Source organism: Erythrolamprus reginae, chromosome 4 (genome assembly GCF_031021105.1).
Source record: "Erythrolamprus reginae isolate rEryReg1 chromosome 4, rEryReg1.hap1, whole genome shotgun sequence".
NCBI classification, from domain to species: Eukaryota; Metazoa; Chordata; class Lepidosauria; order Squamata; family Dipsadidae; genus Erythrolamprus; species Erythrolamprus reginae.
Window position 1 is genome coordinate 102,481,138 of NC_091953.1, and position 20,190 is coordinate 102,501,327.

At 37.4% G+C, this 20,190-nt stretch overlaps 1 protein-coding gene across 1 annotated transcript in view; it reads left to right on the plus strand.

Annotated features, from left to right (window-relative positions):
* The first annotated feature begins 318 nt into the window (after nucleotides 1–318).
* The window catches only part of RGPD4 (RANBP2 like and GRIP domain containing 4), a 40,017-nt gene continuing 20,145 nt past the window's right edge, over nucleotides 319–20,190 (plus strand). Inside the window, exons 1-18 of the mRNA XM_070751086.1 lie at nucleotides 319–563; nucleotides 3,448–3,515; nucleotides 4,313–4,424; nucleotides 4,995–5,147; nucleotides 6,149–6,379; nucleotides 7,723–7,868; nucleotides 8,135–8,327; nucleotides 9,114–9,204; nucleotides 9,549–9,758; nucleotides 10,922–11,100; nucleotides 11,192–11,367; nucleotides 12,362–12,485; nucleotides 12,802–12,963; nucleotides 14,784–14,921; nucleotides 15,003–15,149; nucleotides 17,137–17,313; nucleotides 17,394–17,477; nucleotides 19,465–19,600. Of these exons, the coding sequence (XP_070607187.1) occupies nucleotides 489–563; nucleotides 3,448–3,515; nucleotides 4,313–4,424; nucleotides 4,995–5,147; nucleotides 6,149–6,379; nucleotides 7,723–7,868; nucleotides 8,135–8,327; nucleotides 9,114–9,204; nucleotides 9,549–9,758; nucleotides 10,922–11,100; nucleotides 11,192–11,367; nucleotides 12,362–12,485; nucleotides 12,802–12,963; nucleotides 14,784–14,921; nucleotides 15,003–15,149; nucleotides 17,137–17,313; nucleotides 17,394–17,477; nucleotides 19,465–19,600 (2,602 nt within the window). The 5' untranslated portion in view covers nucleotides 319–488. The remainder of the gene's footprint in view (nucleotides 564–3,447; nucleotides 3,516–4,312; nucleotides 4,425–4,994; nucleotides 5,148–6,148; nucleotides 6,380–7,722; nucleotides 7,869–8,134; nucleotides 8,328–9,113; nucleotides 9,205–9,548; nucleotides 9,759–10,921; nucleotides 11,101–11,191; nucleotides 11,368–12,361; nucleotides 12,486–12,801; nucleotides 12,964–14,783; nucleotides 14,922–15,002; nucleotides 15,150–17,136; nucleotides 17,314–17,393; nucleotides 17,478–19,464; nucleotides 19,601–20,190) is intronic.

Below are 20,190 nucleotides of genomic sequence, written 5' to 3' on the forward strand. Positions count from 1 at the left end.
GGCCACAGCATATTTTCCTTGCTGCCTTATCTTCCGAAATAGCCTTCTCCCACTTTGCTGGATTTGGCCCATCGTTTCCAAATCGCTAATCCTAATTTCACTTCCTCAAACCCGGAAGCGTCGGTCTCCACCCGCCCAGCACCAATTGTCAGCCTCAATCTTTCGAACTTTTACGGACTTCAACTCCCAGAATTCCCCGCCCATACGAAAACGGAGAAACCCTCCTTTAAAAAAAAAAAACTTTATGAAATGCGACGCCCATTTTATGGGTCACTTCCGGTTTCGTTTCCCGCTTCGTTCCGTCGCGGCCTTGCTGACGCAGCAACGGTATTTAGTTCTGCGCGAGCTCGCGGGTCTTGGCGGCGTCACCGTTCTGGGTGAGGTGATTGCTTCTCAGTGGAGCTTCCGACTCGGTTGAGCTCTTTTCTCTCGGCTTCGCCTGCCGAGAAGGGCCGTTAGGGCCCCCGGGCTCTTGCCGGGCGGCCACCATGATAAGGCGCAACAGGGCGGAGGTCGACCGCTACGTTTCCTCCTTGCAGGCCTCGGCCCCTTCTCCGAAGGAGGTGAGTGAAGGCGGTTAGGTGGGAGCGGAGGCTTTCCGGGACCCCCCCCCCCTCCCTCACACAACCGTCGTTCCTTAGACGTTGAAAGGCGGCCTTTTTTTTTTTTTGAGCCGTCCAATTAACGAAGGCGCCGCCGCACGTGCGCGGGAGGGCGGTACGGTTGCAAGACCGGGAAGGGGGCGGTGGCGTCCACGGTGCTGCGGCTTTGAGGGCTTTGTCGCTGGGGAGAGGAGCCCGACAGCGGCTTGATATATGGCCGGGCTTTGAGCTCCGTATCTGGGATGAAAAGCTGTCGCATAGAAAACAGAAACGCCAGCTGCTATGGCTAAAGACGCGCTGAGCTTGTCAATCGGAAAGGTTTGGCAGTTCAAATCCCTAGTACATCCCACCCCCAAAAAGGTTGTCATTTAAAAAATGTTTGCAAATAAATTCTAGGTAGGCAATGCGTCATTCACCTCTTTGGGTTGATCAAATTGTCTAGCCCAGTTTTTCCCAACCTTGGCAACTTGAAGATTTTTGGACTTCAGCTTCCAGAATTCCCCAGCCAACGAATGCTGGCTGGGGAATTCTGGGAGTTAAAGTCCAAATATCTTCAAGTTGCCAAGGTTGGGAAACACTGGTCTAGTCTACCTACTTCTTAGTGTGTCTGGCCGTTTTTAAAATGGGGTAATGTGCTTCAAAGCATAAGTTCATATTTAAGTGTAAAATATTGCTGTGTAATTATTAGACAATAGTATGGTAGGTGGCTGCGACTTAATGCTTTCCTTGAAATTACAGTATGTGACAGTCATTAGGAAAAGAGGAACTTATTTGAATAAACAGGAAGAAGAGAGAAGGAAACTTGACTTTCTGAGATAAGAGGGAGAGAAGGAGAAAATGACAGGCTTCTGAGTTTTTTTATCAGTAAAATAAGAGTTCTAATATTGCTTGTGTTGTCTGTTTCCTGACTTCCTTTACCTCTACCTATGGCTTCCCAAGGAAAAATACTAAAGTAGAGAGTAGCAGCTTGAAACTCCCTCATAAATTTGTATTTGGATAATGGGCATTTGGTTCAGCAATCTCTACAGCCCTTTTGTGAGGTTGTTCATAACCATATCTGAAAATTCTAACCATCTGTTAGGCCTAAATGGTTGGAGGAATTTAGTTTTTTAAAATTAACAGAAAATAAAATTTGGAATAAATGAATAACCTCTGATGTAAAATCAAAATATATGATGCCTATACAGTGGTACCTCGAGATACGAGTTTAATTCGTTCCGGACCTGGGCTCTTAAGTCGAGCAGCTCTTATCTCGAACGACTTTTCCCCATAGGAATTAATGTAAATAATTTTAATTGGTTCCAGCCCTCAAAAAACTCACAAAGTTAGTCTAAATTATGCAGAAAGACATGTTTTTAATGAAGAAATGTACATGTACATATAAATGAATAATGAAGTTTCTTTCACTTAACTTGTAAACTTTCTTAAACTTTTAAATTTACATATGTTCAACTTCTCTGCCACCCAATCCTGTAGGACAGAGGTCCCCAACCCTTTTTGCACCAGGGACCGGCTTTAAGCGATCAAGAGAGGAATGGGTGAATGAATGGACGGAGGGTGGGAAGGAAGGAAGGAAAGAGGGAAGGGACAGGAACAGAGGAAGGAAGCAAGGAAACTTATGAAAGGGGAGAGTAAGAGAGGAATGAGTGAAGGGAGGGAGGGAAGAAGGTGGGAAGGAGAAAGAAAAGAAGAAATAGAGGAAGGGAAGGTAAAAGAGAGAAAGAAAAAGAGCAAGAAAGAAAGAAAGAAAGAAAGGGGGAAGGGACAGGAACAGAGGAAGGAAGCAAGGAAACTTATGAAAGGGGAGAGTAAGAGAGGAATGAGTGAAGGGAGGGAGGGAGGGAAGAAGGTGGGAAGGAGAAAGAAAATAAGAAATAGAGGAAGGGAAGGTAAAAGAGAGAAAGAAAAAGAGCAAGAAAGAAAGCTGCAAGCACCCCCCCGAGCCCCCCAGGCCGGCTGCAACCTTTTAAAACACGCGCGCCGCTTCGCAGCTGTCTCCTGAAGCCGAACGCGGAAGTTAGCGTTTGGCTTCAGGAGACAGCTCCTTGGCGCTTGTATCTCGAATTTGGGCTTGTAAGTAGAACAAAAATATCTCTCCCCTCCCAGCTCTTATCTCGAGTTGCTCTTAAGTAGAGCAGCTCTTATGTCGGGGTTCCACTGTAGTGGTATAAACAAGAAATTTGTAATTCAGGGCTACCAACTCTGCAGATCCCCATCTTTCACATGGATTTATGGGTGTAGCATGTAAAAATCCAATCAATTTTATGTCAGCAAAAGAGTGCAGAAAACTCTTTGTTAATGCCTGTCTGTAATCTGGAATATTTGTTTAGATTGTTTAGTGCTTGAATGTTATCTATTTACTTTCAGTGAGATAGAAGCTGTAAGAGTTTGATAAAGCTTACACATTAAGAAATTGTTTTCTTAAGTGAGGTGAATAGGTATATTTACAGTTTATGTTTTTAAATGGGCTTATGGACATGCCACAAACAGCTTTTCATATGATTTTTTACATTTAAAAAGCAGAAAGCCAGACTGATCACATTTTTACATAGATGATTGCTTCTAAATAAGATTAATAAAGTATAAACTTTATATAGGAAAATATGATAAATGTAAAGACATTAAAAAGTCATAGTAATGAACAGAAATTAACTTTTAATCTAAATGTGTTTGTAATTTATTTCAAATATCGGTATGCGGTCCTCTTAGAAGTGAACTTAAATTACTTATCGTAGAATGCGTATGTCTACAATACATATAATAGGAGTACGTGCATAGAATTCTGAATGTTTTATTTTCTACATCAAAAACAATATTTTAATAAACACTGCTTGTTTCTTCTTAGAAATCCATGAAAGGATTATTTTTTGCTAAGCTATATTATGAAGCAAAGGAGTATGAACTTGCTAAAAGGTAATTAATCTTTTTCAAAATAGTTGCTTTAACACATAAGCAAACTTGAGATTCAAGAAGCTTCATATTTAACAGAAAAAATCCGGGTCTTGAGAGTATTGCATCATGAAACTGTCTAATGCTTAATGTTCTCTATACCACTGATTGGTTCACTACTTCTGAAGGATTTCTGGTTTCTGGTCACCAAGACTAAGTAGTGGTCATTCTGGTTCCAGAGTTTCTTAGATTTGATGCTCATCTTTCACATGTTTTTATGGGCGTAATATGTTATTAACATGCCAGTTGATTGTGTCTTAAATGCCTGTGTATCGTTTATTTTTTCATTTTATTATTAATTGTATTTGCCGCCCATCTTCTATCATGCTGATCCTTTGGCTGCCACTTGAATTTTAGTTTTTAATCTGAATGTGTTTGGTGTATTAAAAAAGCCACTTGGTTAATGCACATCCATCTTTTAACAAACATCCCTTACTCCCATCAGTATGTTAAATTAAGGCTTTGTATTTTTAAGATTTTAAATTTAATTAAAAAGGGCTCCCAATTTTTCAATTTATTTTATGGTGAATGATCTGCTGTAGTAGCCCTATCAAGGTGCTGTCATTTTACTGTATGTAAAATTAATGATATATGTTGCTTAATATCAAGTACTGTGATCATGGATAACTGGACTTTTATAAAATTCAGTGCTTCTAGTTCTAATTTAAAGAGAGATTACAAAAATAATGGTATAATTTGTCCTGACTGATCTGATTTAGTCATCAGTTGCCACAATGTTAACGTGCTATGTTTTTCTCAAGGTATACATCTATATATCTCGGTGTCCAAGAAAGAGATCCCAAAGCACACAAATTCTTGGGACAACTGTATGAAGCTGAAAATAATATTGAAAAAGCAGTGGGCTGTTATAAAGTAAGCAATTATGAGTTGGTGTTTTTTCAACATTGCTGTTGGTAGCAAAAGTATGTTTAGATAATAAAGTATATTTTGAATTGAATGATAACAGAATTATTAAGTATTCCTTTACAATGCCTAAATAAAGCTTTGAAGGGTTTAATATTTATTTCATTTAAAATTTGTTAAGCATACAGTATTTCTCAAGCCTAGAAAATTTGTATCTTGTGACTCCTGAGTGGTATATAGATTGCCCAAGTGTTTAGTGCAGGTGTCAGAATTAATTTTAATTACATTAAGTTAGGGTTTTTTCCTAATTAGTTTACTCTTTCTAAAGGCAGCTCCTGATATTTTATTTGTAGATACACATGACTCTTATCTTGGAAAAGAGCATACCACTGTTTGGAATTATTTTGCAAAACTCTATTTATTATGTAAAAGCTGAACAGGAAGAATTATTGCCCAATAGTCTTATTTTCTACTTTTATAATATAATTACATATATTCCCATAATGTGTCTTCAGTATCTTGATATATATTTCAAAACCTAATTGAACACATATTTCATCATTTTAATTGGGGATTTAGCGTTCAGTGGAATTGAATCCAACACAGAAGGATCTTGTATTGAAGATTGCAGAACTGTTATGTAACAATAATATTACTGATGGAAGAGCAAAATATTGGGTTGAGAGAGCAGCCAAACTGTTTCCTGGAAGTCCTTCAATTTTCCGGTTAAAGGTAATTTTTTTGAGGCTATAACATGACATGTTATTATTACATGTGACTGTAACATGACATCATTATACAATTTCCAAGCATTCTCAGTATTTTGGGTGGCAAGAGATTGTATGTTACTTTCATAATTCATGATTATATTCGTGATAGCTGCAAGATTGCAGCAGGCAACAAATAACTGTGTGTAGAGTGGATGTGATAAACACAAGTTTTGGTCAGAAGTTCTAGATGTTATAAGCAAAATTATATCTGGCAATAACCTAATAGTTTATCAAAATTGCTGCATAATCTGGAGATTTTTGAAAAGCAAATCTAGTGCTACCCAGCAATAACATTACATCTTCAAACAGCAATGGATTTCTTGATCATTTTTATATTGTAATCAATATTAAAAACTACTGTATTTTTTCGAGTATAAGATGTACCCCCCCCATAAAATTTGGGTATATCTTATACTCGGAATGTGGCTTCATCTAAGCTTTTATTCAGTCCTAATGAGAGGCTAACAAGTGAAGCCATCTTGATCTTTTGTGCTTTGCTAGCTAAGCAATCTTCCTTTTGCCTGCCTTTTTCACTGCTGCTCTCTCCGACAATCAGCTGGGCTTCTGGGCTTTAGAAGCAGATGCCAGTGAATGAAATGATCTTCTGTGCTCTACTAGCTATCATCTTCTGCATTTTTTTGAGACCTAATGTGCTAACGTGTGAAGCTCTTCCATGCTTTGCTAGCAAAGCGATCTTCCCTTTGCCTGCTTTTCTCATGGTTTCTCTCTCTGAAGAGAGAGCAACCAGAAAACTAATGTGCTGAACCTGACCAGACTAAGGACTAGCCAGATGAATACCTGGGAGAGAGATTATTTTCCCCTATTTTCCTAAACTAAGGTGTGTCTTATACTCTGAAAAAATACAGTACATGTTTTATCTAATTTTATAGAAAAAACTCAAAAATGATACTATTTATTTTTCAAATGGTCATGCTTTTTAAATCTTTTTTATCTTTGGTACAGGAAAGCCTCTTGGATTGTAGAAGCGAAAATGGATGGAACCAACTTTTTGACTTGATTCAAACAGAGTTGTACATTAGACCAGATGATGTGTATGTTAATATCAGATTAGTAAAATTATACCTATCAAATAACAGGCTTGGTGATGCTGTGGCACATTGCCAGGAAGCAGAGAAGAAAATATCCTTACGGTCAAATTTGGAATGGTGTTCCTGTGTTGTTCAAACATTTAAGGTTTGTTTACTTGTGTTCTTACAGATATTGAAAAAATATTCGATAGAAAATATAGCATGCATTTTTGCTTTTGCTTGAAAAAAACAAATAAAAATAGTCTTAGTTTTACATAGTTGTTGTTATTGTTATTATATCCCAACGACCGGTTAGGTCCCACAGAGTGGACCTTCTCCGGGTCCCGTCAACAAAACAATGTCGTTTGGCGGGCCCCAGGGGAAGAGCCTTCTCTGTGGCAGCCCCGGCCCTCTGGAACCAACTCCCCCCAGAGATTAGAATTGCCCCCATCCTCCTCGCCTTTCATAAACTCCTTAAAACCCACCTCTGCCGTCAGGCATGGAGGAACTGAGATTTCTTTCCCCCTAGGCCTTTACAATTTATGAATGGTATGTTTGTTTGTTTGTATGTATGTTTGGTTTTTTTTACAAATAAGGGTTTTTTAATTGTTTTAGTATTAGTTTTAGTATTGGATTTACATGATGTTTTGTACTATTGTTGTTAGCCGCCCCAAGTCTACGGAGAGGGGCGGCATACAAATCCAATAAATAATAATAATAATAATAATAATAATAATAATAATAATAATAATAATAATATTGTGGTAATAATATCTTATGGTTACTCCCAGATGTTGAAGTTGTTTCAGCTCAGAAATGGGCTGGTAGGTTAAACATATTTTAAACTTAAAGCTGTAAATTATTCTAAACAGTGGCCAGTGACAGAAGATTTATGGACCTGAAATATAAAACATCTGGAAAAATATGCATTGTCTGCCTACCCTTGAACATTATGTAAAAGTTGAATTTATAGCCAGAAATGTTGCATTTCTATAGCCTGAAGCAAAAGCATAGAAAAAACAGTTCTGAAGAGCTGAATATCAATGGATTTATAAAGTATCTGTGGAATGGGTCTAGCAGCCTTTTTTTTCCCTGCTTGCAGTGCTTGGGATTTAGTATATTTTATTTATCCTATCTAAGGTGGAATTTGTTTCCATGATCTATATTGTGGTTGACTTTAAGGTAGTGAGGTGGATATGAAGAATCATCTGGAATGCACAGCATTCCTTGTTTAGATGTGTTCGTTGAGAAGAACACACTTCCCAGACCTTAATTTTGTTTCTTAGGCGTTTAAATGGAGTAATGAGGCACAGCTTGTGTTCCAAAAGTCAGCTTTTGCTGTCCCTTTAAAAAATAATTTCTACAATCTATATAGCTAATTACTCAATGTAAATATTGAATTGGTTCAGGGTGAACTAAGATCATTCCTTGCATAATGAAATGTAGTGAAAAACTAATGCTTAAATAAATATTACAATATTGTTTCTTTCTTTGAATTATTTCCTATAGGAATATCTGGAATCTGTAGAGGACTCTGAGTCAGATAAAATTAGTTGGAAAAAGATCCAAAGGGATCTTTTACTGGCGTACTGTAATCTGCTAGTAATGAAACTCTCTGCTAGAGATGTAGAAGAAAGTAGATCAACACTTAAAAGGTACTTCATTTTGGGTATCACATGGAACTCTTCAAATTCTGTCCCTTTTCCCCTTGTTCCAGAAGCATTGTTTTGCTATGCTGCCTCTTCGGTAATGACCCTTTGTCCAGTCTGATATTTTATCAATTGATTTGTCATGTTTCTTTGTGTGCATATATATGTGTATGTGTGAGAAAGATCCTTCTCCACCTATTTGCTATGTTGAACCAACTTATTTTTTGCAATGGGGTCAAATCCTATTTTTACTTGTTACTTTTTTATTGTAGCTTTGATCATACACTTCATTTGGTAAAATCACATGCAGATGGAAGTGATGAACTTTCTATCACTTTCCTGGAAATGAGAGGACATTTCTATATGCATGCTGGAACTCTGCTGCTGAAAATGGCCCAGCAGAGTGAGATGCAATGGAGAGCTGTTTCTGAACTGGCAGCTTTGTGTTATCTTCACGCTTTTCAGGTAAATTGTTCTCAAGGTTCCTCTGTTCAGGTTTGTGTGGAGTATATTATGGAAATGTTGAGGACAAAGCTTAGATCAGTTCTTCTTTTTGCATACATTTTATTTTCCAAGTTGGTACATTGATATGTATTGCCTATGTATAAAATGGCACATGTAAAGGCATCTTTCAAGAACTTTAGAATTTTGGCATTCCCATTTCTTTGCCCATTATTCTCTTCCACAGAAATAGAAAGGCAACAGTTTGAAAAGTATTAATAAGAGTAGGAATTAAAGAAAGCTCAGAGAATGAATTTCCCCTCTTACCTACACTAAAGCTACAGATATTCACCACTATTGCAAAGGAATTCCTGGTTGTGGAAGGATTCAACCTAAATGGGGATGCTATGGGGAGAATAATGGAATGAGAGATAAAAGAATGTAATTCTCCTCTTGTATCTATGTGAATTTCTTCTTGAGTCTATTTGGGGTGGGAGATTTGTCTTGGTTTATATTTCTTGTACTTCTCCCTATGTCCGAAACTTTCCTTAGGCTCTCTTCATTTATTTTTTAGATATTATGTCAGTGCCTTCAAGCAATCCTTGGTGTGCTAAGTGATGGGTTTTGTTATGAGATTGAGATAATTCTGTATACAGTAACCTCTTGATTGTAGCATAAAATCCAAATGAGTGATGTTTTCAGCCTGTAATATAATAATATTTTATGACTTCTGGATATCTGAACAATATATTTTTCATACATTTTCCTGCAAAAAGAATTCCCTATATTTGTCTATAATTCTTCTAACAGGTTCCAAGACCAAAGTCAAAACTAATAAAAGTAGATCATGCTGAACAAGAAAAGTTGGAAATGTTAGCCTGTGACCGACAGAGCCAGTCTGGTAATATAAATTAAAATAGCAGTTTTGTTGAATTAATCTGTGCATCATCAGGCAAAATATGCAATTGTTGAAAGATGAAGAAATTTTAAGCAACAGCCACAATTTTAAAATATTAAATGATTTCATTAGAAAGTGATTAAAAACTACCTTAAGAATAGTCTATTTCGTCAGTGAGAATAGATCACATTTCTATTTGAGATATTTGTAGACTTTATATTCCTTATTAGTGTTAAGTGTATTTTAAATTTAAAACTAAGGTCTCTGATTTCAAGTTACAGAGTTGTAATTAGTTTTTGGTGTAATAGAATCAATTCTTGTAATTAATTACTGTCTTTATTTTTCAGGTTATATGCTTTTAAACCTAAGCTATGGCAAACAGGATTTTTTAACAGAAGTCGTTGAGTCATTTGCAAATGAGAGTGGACTCTCTGCTTTATTTTATGCTCTCTTTGGGGATGCTTACTCTAAGGAGAACTCATTTCTTGGCACAGACGATATAAAAAATGTTGGTGTACAGGCTCCAGAATGTGCAGAACTAGCTAGATATGATATTGGTAAGATATTTTATTTGAATTTCTTAATTTTTACTGTACAATAGTGGCCAAATCTAATAAATAAATAAATAAAATGTGAAAACCTTTTGGGAAAAGTGTATTTTTGAGGTTTGTTGGTTAATAACACTTTTTTTAGTAGTACCAAAAATTTATATATCAGTGAAAACAATTTAATCAAGAATGTAATGTAACAATGTTAGTTCGATTATCCCTATGAAAAAATAAAGCCAAAGGAAGCACAACTTGCTTAGGTTAATATCAGGTAGCTTTCCTTCATCTGATTGTAGCCAGTGAGCATGAGTGTTTAGAGATCCAATCAGATGTCATCTTGTTTTGGCAATGAACCAATCAGATCAATAGGATTCAGTTATTGATGTCATGCATTGAAACAGAGGACATTTGTCATTGCGTTATGTTATCGCTATCATGTTGGTTGAGTTTTTCTGTGTTCTTTTAGTAAGCTTATAAAACATCATAAAATTAAAATAATGATGCAAAAGGTTGAGTGGTTGCCCAGAAAGCAATGCAAAATGGTATTATTAAGTGGAACAAGGCCACAGTTATAAAGAAATTAGAAGAAGATTGGCGGAAACTTAACCAAAGGTGGCAATTCTAAGTTTTTGAAGAGGTATAAGAACACTCAGTCACTACAAAAACCACACTGGTAGAAAAAGGAGGGAAAATGTGAAGCAAGTAATGGTAGAAGAATTAAGACACTGTGCCTACATGACAGAAGAAAATGATCTGGGTGTATACAAGATGAAATGGTGCAATGTAATGTGAAGCTGAGTGCAAGGACTGTTTGGCATAGACTGCAGGAATTTGGGCAAAAATCTAGAATTCCATGAAAAAAGCCATTTTTATCTTTCAAAGGCTGAAAGGACTAAAGTGGACTAAAACCCATGTTACTTGGACAAAGGATATATAATTTTGTGGTACTACTAAATATATATATATATTATTAACCATCAAACTTTTAAAATATCTAACACTTTCCCCAAAGGTTTTCCACAATTTTGGCCACTATTGTATACTACATATGTAAGGTACAGTTAAACAGGAATTGAAAGTATTTTTAAATGAAAAATCAACAACTCTAGTTTCATCCCTTTGTGCTTAAGTTGTGGGATTGTGTTCTTCAGAAGTCCATTTTTCTTTTACAGGTGCCATTAAAGCACATGATGGTAGTCTCCAGCACATCACATGGCTTGGTCTGCAGTGGAATTCTGCCTCAGCTATGCCAGCCATTCGTAAATGGCTAAAGCAGCTTTTCCATTTGCCCCAGGAGACATCAAGACTGGAAACCAATGCTCCTGAATCCATCTGTATGCTGGATCTTGAAGTAAGCAAATGTTTCTACGTTGTATTTACTGAAATATCATAAGCATTTACTGTATTTTTAATACAATTTAAAATGTGTATTTTATCAACAGGTGTTTCTGCTTGGGGTAATATTTACCAGTAATTTGCAATTACAAGAGAAGTTTAATACTAAGTACAATGCACATCAGCCTCGATTTTTGCCACTGCCAATATGCAAGCAACTTTGTACTGAAAGACAAAGAGCCTGGTGGGATGCAGTTTGTAAACTCATTCATAAGCAAGCAGTGTAAGTAGCCTGGCTTGTAAATTTTCTTACGAAATGCCATAGACGCCAACATTTCATTTTGTTTCTTCACCATTTTCAGATTGGTCAATTCAAATGAGTCCTTAATTTCATCAGAAAATTTATACCGGTATTAGATTTGTATTGCACAGTAGTTAAACTGAAGTATTGTAGGCTAACTCTACCCACTGTCAAGAACTCGGCCTTGACTGGCTCATGGTTGACTCAGCCATCTGTCCTTGCAAGATCAGTCAAAAGGAAGACCGAGATTGTTGGGAGCAATATGCTAACACTTGTAATCGCTTCGAGTGTTGTACTATGAAGTGGTATATAAAACTGAGTACTATTGCTATTGGTCTGCCATCATAAATGGTTTGGTTGAGAACCCTGCCTTTTATATATTTAGGCGATTAGATTTATTTTTTAATTTCTCATTTATATTTAAAATAAATTGGCTTGTTAATCCAAAAGAAAGGAAACAATTTGAATATTACGCAGTTGGAATATTCTGGTTCAATATTATTTTTTGGGACCGCCTTCTGCCGCATGAATCCCATCGACTGACTAGGTCCCACATAGTCGGCCTTCTCCAGGTCCCGTTGACAAAACAATGTCGTCTGGCGGGACCCAGGGGAAGAGCTTTCTCAGTGGCGGCCCCGGCCCTCTGGAATCAACTCCCCCCGGAGATTAGGACTGCCCCCACCCTCCTTGCTTTCCCTAAACTCCTGAAAACCACCTATGTCGCCAGGCATGGGGAAATTGATATATCCTTTGCTGTTCCGGTTTATGTATCGTTTGTTCGGGCTGTATGATTGTTTTTTATAAGGGTTTTTAAAATTGTTTTTAATATTGGATTTGTATACATAACAAACATGTATTGTTTGTTGTGAGCCGCTCCGAGTCCTTGGAGAGGGGCGGCATACAAATCTAATAATAAATTATTATTATTATTATTATTATTATTATTATTATTATTATTATTATTATTATTATTCAGACCTGGATCAGCAGCAAAAGTAAGACTTCTGGTTCAACATGAATTGAATATCATCAGGGCCTTAGGAAAACATGGTCTTCAACCATCTCTCATAGTGTACTGGGCAAAAAGTCTCCTTAAAACAGTAAGTAGGCTACTGATTATACAGCAAATGTAAAGTTATTATTTAAATTTGTACAATCCATGCATTTAATTGCACATATGTTTAGATCTGATAGAGTAAATCCAGATTAGAAGTTAATAGATACTGTGTTTTAGTATAATTTATCTAATAATTGATTCCAACAAATATTTAGTGTGATGTATACATGATCACTGGAAAGAACAAAATTCACGTATATTTCTGCAATGTAGACACAATTATGAAGTTTATGAAAAATATGAGCTAGGTAACAACAATTGTGACTAATAAAGAATAATTATGCTGTGTTACTCCATAGGGCTGCAGCCTCAATTCTTTCTATGATCAGAGAGAATACATTGGACGAAGTGTTTATTATTGGAAGAAAATTTTGCCAATACTTGAGACAATAAAGAAAAAGAGAAGTATTTCTGAACCTATTGACCCATTGTTCAAACATTTTCATAGTGAAGATGTTCAGGTAATGAAAATTTAAGAATTTTTTCTGGGTTAGGCATATTACATTAGATCCCCAAGTTCATGTTCTGTTAAGTTTCTTCCTCTAATTTTACCTGATTACCTTCCATCCTATAACCATGATGGTTAATTTGTGGATATGGCAACACTTTATAACTGGAAGCTAAATATCCTTCTTGCCCATATCCACAAAATTAACTATCATACTGCATAGAGTTTCAGTTATTATCCCATCATAAAGAACTTATGATCATTGTTTTTCAGCTTTTCCGGAATTATCTGAAAAAGTGAAATTGTCTAAGGAAGGATGTACCAGAATTTTGTAGAATGCACAACCAGAATATTTGTTTTTGAAGTTTATTAAAATTTGTTATAAAAATTCTCCCTGTGTATTATGTGAATTATATGTTTTGGATAACAAAGTATTGTTAATTATGTCCTCCATATCTAATGGTTTACCCAAAATCGTTTTCAGTACTTTCTTTACATGAAACTTATGGTGCTGATAAAAAGGGGGCAAAAACATATCCCGATATACAGTGATACCTTGTCTTACAAACTTAATTGGTTCTGGGACAAGGTTTGTAAGATGAAACAATGTTTCCCATAGGAATCAATGGAAAAGCGAATAATGTGTGCAAGCCCAAAACTCACCCCTTTTGCCTTACACTTCTGGGAATCCCCGCCTCCGGACTTATGATGCCAGCCAAAGTGCCCGTTCTTGTGCTGCTGGGATTCCCCTGAGGCTCCCCTCGCTGGGAAACCCCACCTCCAGACTTCCGTGTTTTTGCGATGCTGCGATTTCCATGAGGCTCCCCTCACTGGGATTTAAAGCAGCGCCGGCAAAGATGAAGGGAATCCTAGCGAGGGGAGCCTCAGGGAAATCGCAGCATCGCAAAAACACGGAAGTCCGGAGGTGGGGTTTCCCAGGGAGGGGAGCCTCACAGGGGAATCCCAGCCGCGCAAAAACAGGCGCTTCACTGGCAAAGGAAGTCCAGAAGTGGGGTTTCCCAGCGAGGGGAGCCTTCAGCTGGCAATGGAACTCCAGAGGCTGGGCATCCCAGCGGCGGCAGCTTGGGTTCGTAAGGTGAAAATAGTTCAGAAGAGGCAAAAGAATCTTAAACACTGGGTTCGTATCGCGAAAAGTTTGTTAGATGAGGCGTTCGTAAGACGAGGTATCACTGTATATTTATTGGTATACCTAATGTGAGTGAGCATGATTTCAAAGTGTTTGTGACAGTGAACTGCCCTCCCCTGTATTTAAATAATGAATTAGAAATAAAGAACTGTCCATTCTGCTTAATTAGAAATAAGTTTGATAATAATTCTGCATGTATTACATTAGCCCTTGAGTTACAAATTTAATGGAGCCTGCCCATTATAATCGTAAGTTGTAACAGTCATGAAACAAGTTGGTCACAAAGTTTTTGGCACAACAGTTCTAAAAATAACACTGCAGTCATTCAACCCCATTCTTCACTATGGTATGAAGTGAAGAATGGTGTTGAAACCCCATTCCTGAAAACAGAAGTAAGTGCTGGTTTCAACAAAATAATCATAAATTGCAGTCATGATACCAGAAGATGGGAGGTCCAATGTTGGAATTACGGGTCTGTGTTATCAGCCTCTTAGGACTAATAATAGGTCATAATTTTGACTGGTCAACCGGTCATTAGTCTATGACTGGCTGTATGTGTTTAGTCACTTTCACTGGAGTGACTGGAGGTTTTTTGGGTATCACCAAGTTACCATTATTTGACATTTATAAAACATTTGTATAAAGAAAAATTGTTTAGGTAAAACTAACAAATTAGTTTTCTTTAGCTTTCTCAGGTTGAAGAATATCAAGAAGAAGCACGTATAGCATTTGCTATTTTGGATGCTGTTGATGGTAAAACAGATGATGCTACACATGCATTTGAAGCTATTAAAAATGTTGTTGCATATTGGAATCTTGCTTTGGTAAGTGTGAATTTCTAAATGGGATCTCTCTACCCTCCTTCTGAATGACATACAAAATGACAATCTCTTTTGGTTTGATAGATTTTCCAGAGGAAGGCTGAAGAGATAGAAAATGATGGCTTATCACCAGAAGAACAAGAAGAAGGCAGACAATATTTGAAAAAAAGCAGGGATTATCTCCTAAAGATAATTGATGAGAGCTGCGTGGATTCATCTGTTGTTGAAAAGGTTCATGATTTAGTTTAGTTTTTTAAAATAATTCTTAGGGAAATCTCTATGTGGGAACTTTTGATGACTTAGTAGGCATAGCTGTAGCTTCGTAAAAGAGACTATAATACAGTGGTACCTCTACTTAAGAACTTAATTCGTTCTGTGACCAGGTTCTTAAGTAGAAATGTTCTTAAGTAGAAGCAATTTTTCCTATAGGAATCAATGTAAAAGCAAATAATGTGTGCAAACCCATTAGGAAAGAAATAAAAGCTCGGAATTTGGGTGGGAGGAGGAGGAAGAGGAAAAGTAGAGTTGCTGCTGAAGGAAGAAGGGGAAGGGGAATCAAAAAAATGCAAAACTTTAAGGCTTAAAAAAAAAAAGAGGGACTCTGAGGAGGCGAGGAGGAGCACATGCCTCTAATACACCGGGCGCGAGGCTACCTCCCATACACTGGCTGCTGCTGCTACCTGCTGCCTCTTCCTTCCCATGCTGAAGGCTTCCCCTTTCCTCTCGCTCACTCACTTAGTAGCTGGCGCCTTTTATTCGTTGTGACTCCTCGGCTGCCCAGAGCGAAGGGAGCATTTCTTTTCTCTGGGCCCTGGCAGAGGTTTATTCCCTGTCCAAGCGCCCAGAGAAAGGAAAATGCTTTGTTCGCTCTGGACTGCCAAAGCCTCCTTAAATGCCACCAAAGGCTCCTCTGGCAGCCCAGATGGCCGGGATTAAAGGGGGAATGGCAGGAAACTGGCCGGGCCTTCGTGCCGCTTTCAAATTTCCTGGGAGATTTTTCCTGGATCGGGTTCTTAAGCAGAAAATAGTTCTTAAGTAGAGGCAAAAAAATCTTGAACACCAGGTTCTTATCTAGAAAGGTTCTTAAGTAGAGGCGTTCTTACGTAGAGTTACCACTGTATATGGAAACTCACGAAACTGAGTACAAAAATGGATGGCATTTGAAGCCCCAACATACATTGCTTTGAGCTCAATTTCCTGTTCAAGTGGAAGCCCACTTCCCATAAAGACACTCAGTTACTTTTCTCAGAGCATCTTACCCATCAAGTTTGTTTCTTCAACACCACACAAGAACTACTCCGTTTTGTGATAATTCCTTCTAAGACCACATTGCTTTAGGCTCAAACCATGTCCATGTGTCGCCTCTGTTGGTTGAGGAAGGCAGGATTTCCTTGAGTACCATTTGTTGGGGGTCAGGGGAAAGAGAGAGTCTTGCCTTCTCTTTCTGCTCAAGATCCCCATGGACAATTGGTGGGCCACTGTGCGACACAGAATGCTGGACTCGATGGGCTTTGGCCTGATTCAGCATGGCTCTTCTTATGTTCTTAACCCAGGCTTTAAAAAAAAAACATTTATGTTTTGTTCTTACACAAGCATGTACATCCTTTCAGTTCTGTGCTCTCTTGAATTCCAGTGCTCTTTCAAGATTCTTCAGTGGTCTTATCCTCACCTCACTCTATGAGGTGACTTCTAATTTACTAGATGCTTTAAATTTTCCTGTAGTTCACACGTTATAATAACCCATAAAGAGGTGGGTTCCTGTCGGTTCAGGCTGGTTCTATAGAACAGGTAGCGGAAATTTCCTCCCACTCGTCAAATCGGCAGCAAAAGCCAGCTGGACACCCACCCACCCCCGAATCGGCTCTCTTGGTGGCTCTATAGGTGCCGCCATCTTGTTTTTGTGCAGAAGCTGGGTTTTTAGAACTGCGCATGTACAAAGTGCGCCACGCCCACATAGCACATGAGGAAGTGAACCGGCAGCGAAGTAAGCCAGAACCCATCCTTGATGGTTCTTTTGGATCAAAGATATGTGAGATTTATGATTTATAAAACCTGAATGGTGTAATTTAGAATATTTGCACTGCTAAAAAACTTTAAGTGTCTATGATCAGCTAAATTAATGCAGTGAGGTAAAAAATTGTAAATCTTAGTTTCTTCAGTTACACGGTTATATGTCCAATGAATCTAAAATCAGACATATACTAATTTTTTTTCCTAGTTACCTGTATCCATCAGGACAGTTAAGGAGATGCTGGAAGGCATAATGCAGGATCTTGGAGATAATGGAGCAGAAAAGAATCTTGTGAATAATTTAAGCCACTCTGTGGAATCAGAAGTGAAACATTCTACACCATCACCCACAGCATTTTCATTATCTCCAAGTAAAAGTTACAAGGTATGTCAAACACATGTTTGAAAGCTCATGTATTTTCCTTAGTTTGATTAGTTTAATTGGTTTAACAATTGTTTTTTCAGTTCTCTCCCAAAACTCCTCCTCGCTGGGTAGAGGATCAGAAGTCTCTGCTGCAGATGCTTTGTCAGCAAGTGGAGTCCATTAAGGTAAACCAAACACTAAGTATAAGTTGTAAGTTTAGGACAGCCATATGGTACTTTAATGTTATGAGGAAGAATTGAAATGAGTGCCAAAAATCCCAAAAGTTTATATGCAAACAATTATATTACTCTTCTACAACATTTATAATTTTCTTTTTGGAGGATAATGATTTATGAATTAAGAAAGAAAGAAAGAACAAACATGTATTTTAAAATTACTAGATGAATCATTTAGATTAGAACACACTCTATTTCAAGTGCAAACAAATTTTAATTACAAATTTGAATAATATAAATACTTTGCTGGGCAGATGACTAATAGTGATATTAATCCTTTTTAACAACTCAATGACATTTAGGTTTATTATTATTATTATTATTATTATTATTATTATTATTATTTATTAGATTTGTATGCCGCCCCTCTCCAAAGACTCGGGGCGGCTCACAACAGTAATACAAAAACCATATAACAGTGAGACAAATCTAATACTAAAATAAAACATATCTAAAACCCCAACAGTTTAAAACCATACAAACACATACATACCAAACATAAAATATAAAAGCCTGGGGGAGGATGTCTCAGTTCCCCCATGCCTGGCGATAAAGGTGGGTCTTGAGTAATTTGCAAAAGACAAGGAGGGTGGGGGCTGTTCTAATATCTGGGGAGAGTTGATTCCAGAGGGCCAGGTCCACCATACAGAAGGCTCTTCCCCTGGGGCCCGGCAAATGACATTGTTTGGTCGACGGGACCTGGAGAAGGCCAACTCTGTGGGACCTTATCAGCCGCTGGGATTCGTACGGTAGAAGGCGATTCCGGATGTATTCTGGTCCAATGCCATGTAGGGCTCTAAAGGTCATTACCAACCCTTTGAATTGTGACCGGAAACCGATCGGCAGCCAGTGCAGGCCACGGAGTGTTGCAGAAACGTGGGCAAGTTTCCGAACACTTTTCAAGGGTAGTATTAGTGCTACTTAACTTCCTAGACCAATGACTTATAGGTGAAACAGCACTATCCAAGTTCAGGTGATAGTAATATCTGCAAGCTTAACTAATATTAATACTCTGCTGGAATATATGACTAATAATGATATTAATCCTTTTTAACAACTGAATTGCATTTAGGTTTACTAGTATTAGTGCTACTTAACTTAATTTCCTAGACCAATAACATACAGGTGAAACAGCACTATCCATGTTCAGGTGATAGTTAGATCTGCCTACTTGGTAGCTCCCTATGGTACATTTATGGGTAATTTTTTCTAATAACGGGAACTATGGAATAGTGATTGAATTAATTGAAAAAGAAAGCTGGTAGAAATTGCTGATGCAGAGTTATCTAGATTAGCATAGCTATAGGTGCATTGAGAGCCTGACTAAAAAAGAAGCCAAGGAATTAAGAGTGGATGTGGAAGAAGGTAGAGAGATATGTTTTCATGCTGCTTCTTTTGGTAGGCTCCAATTCTGAAAGAAAATGAGAAAAAAGATACTAGAATGGGGAGAATGAGATGAATACAAAATATCATTGGTCGATTAGATCACTTTCTGATTTGCATTATGGAAGGGAAGCTGTATTTGACACAGAATTATACTTGAAGACATCACTTCCCTGTTCTTCAGTACACCTTGTTCCTGTTTCATTGTGGCTTGAAAATGTTCAAATTTCAGTCTAGGAACCATTAAATGTAAAGGTAAAGCTGTACAAATGTAGGATTAGGAGTTGCTAAGAGTTGCCTGTTACCTCTGAAATTCCCTTTTTGAAGCCTAACTTGATCTGGCCAGCCTAAACATTTCCAATATAAAGAAACATTTTTAATAGCAACGTTTTGTGGTGAATTCCACTTTTTTTTTTAAATGAACCATGATTCAGCACGACAGCATTAATGAAAATTTTACCCAGCTAAATAAGAATGTATTGGCACATATATGCATTGATTTCCTCTTTCTATTATATTAGGATCTTTTTAAAGTACATCTGCTTTTTTATAGCATGAAATGCAAGAAATGAAACTTAACAACTCTAACACAAATCTGTCTAATCGGTGGCCAGCTGAAAGCTATGCAACAGAGACAATGCCGGATGGGTACCAGGGAGCACAAAACTTTCACGGAGCACCATTAACTGGTACATATATGATGAAAATAAAGAATTTTACTGGGACTAGTAACTAGTAACAGAATCAATTTATTTAGTAGAAATACCTGCTATTATCTTGGGGAGGGAAAAAAATGGACTGTCATTTTGAGTAGGATGAAACACAGTGATGAGGCATCTGACCATTCAAGAAGCGCTTGGTAACTATGACAAATAAACAATTTAGAATTTTTAGATGGAGAATATAATTTATTAAAGGCACTTAGAATACCCTCAGAAAGAGTAGAAGGAATTATACAAATTCACCTTCAGCAAAGGATGCAAAGATTGTTCTCACTTTAAACACATGTAAAAGAATCAGCAGCGAATGTACATGACTGGCTTTTTAAAGTCTATGAGGAATTTTCTCTTGGTATTCGGTTTAGGTTTAAGCTTCATTTGGTTATTTATGAGTACCACTTGTATATTTTTTTAAATTACCAGTAATCTTAAATTTCCTATTATAATTGGAATTGCCCATCATGGTACCATTAAGAGTATTTTTATTATGGTTGCCAGTAGGATCAAGGTAGGATTTGAATTGGATTTCTTGAGGTCTCAGGTTCATTTTGGTGTGAAGG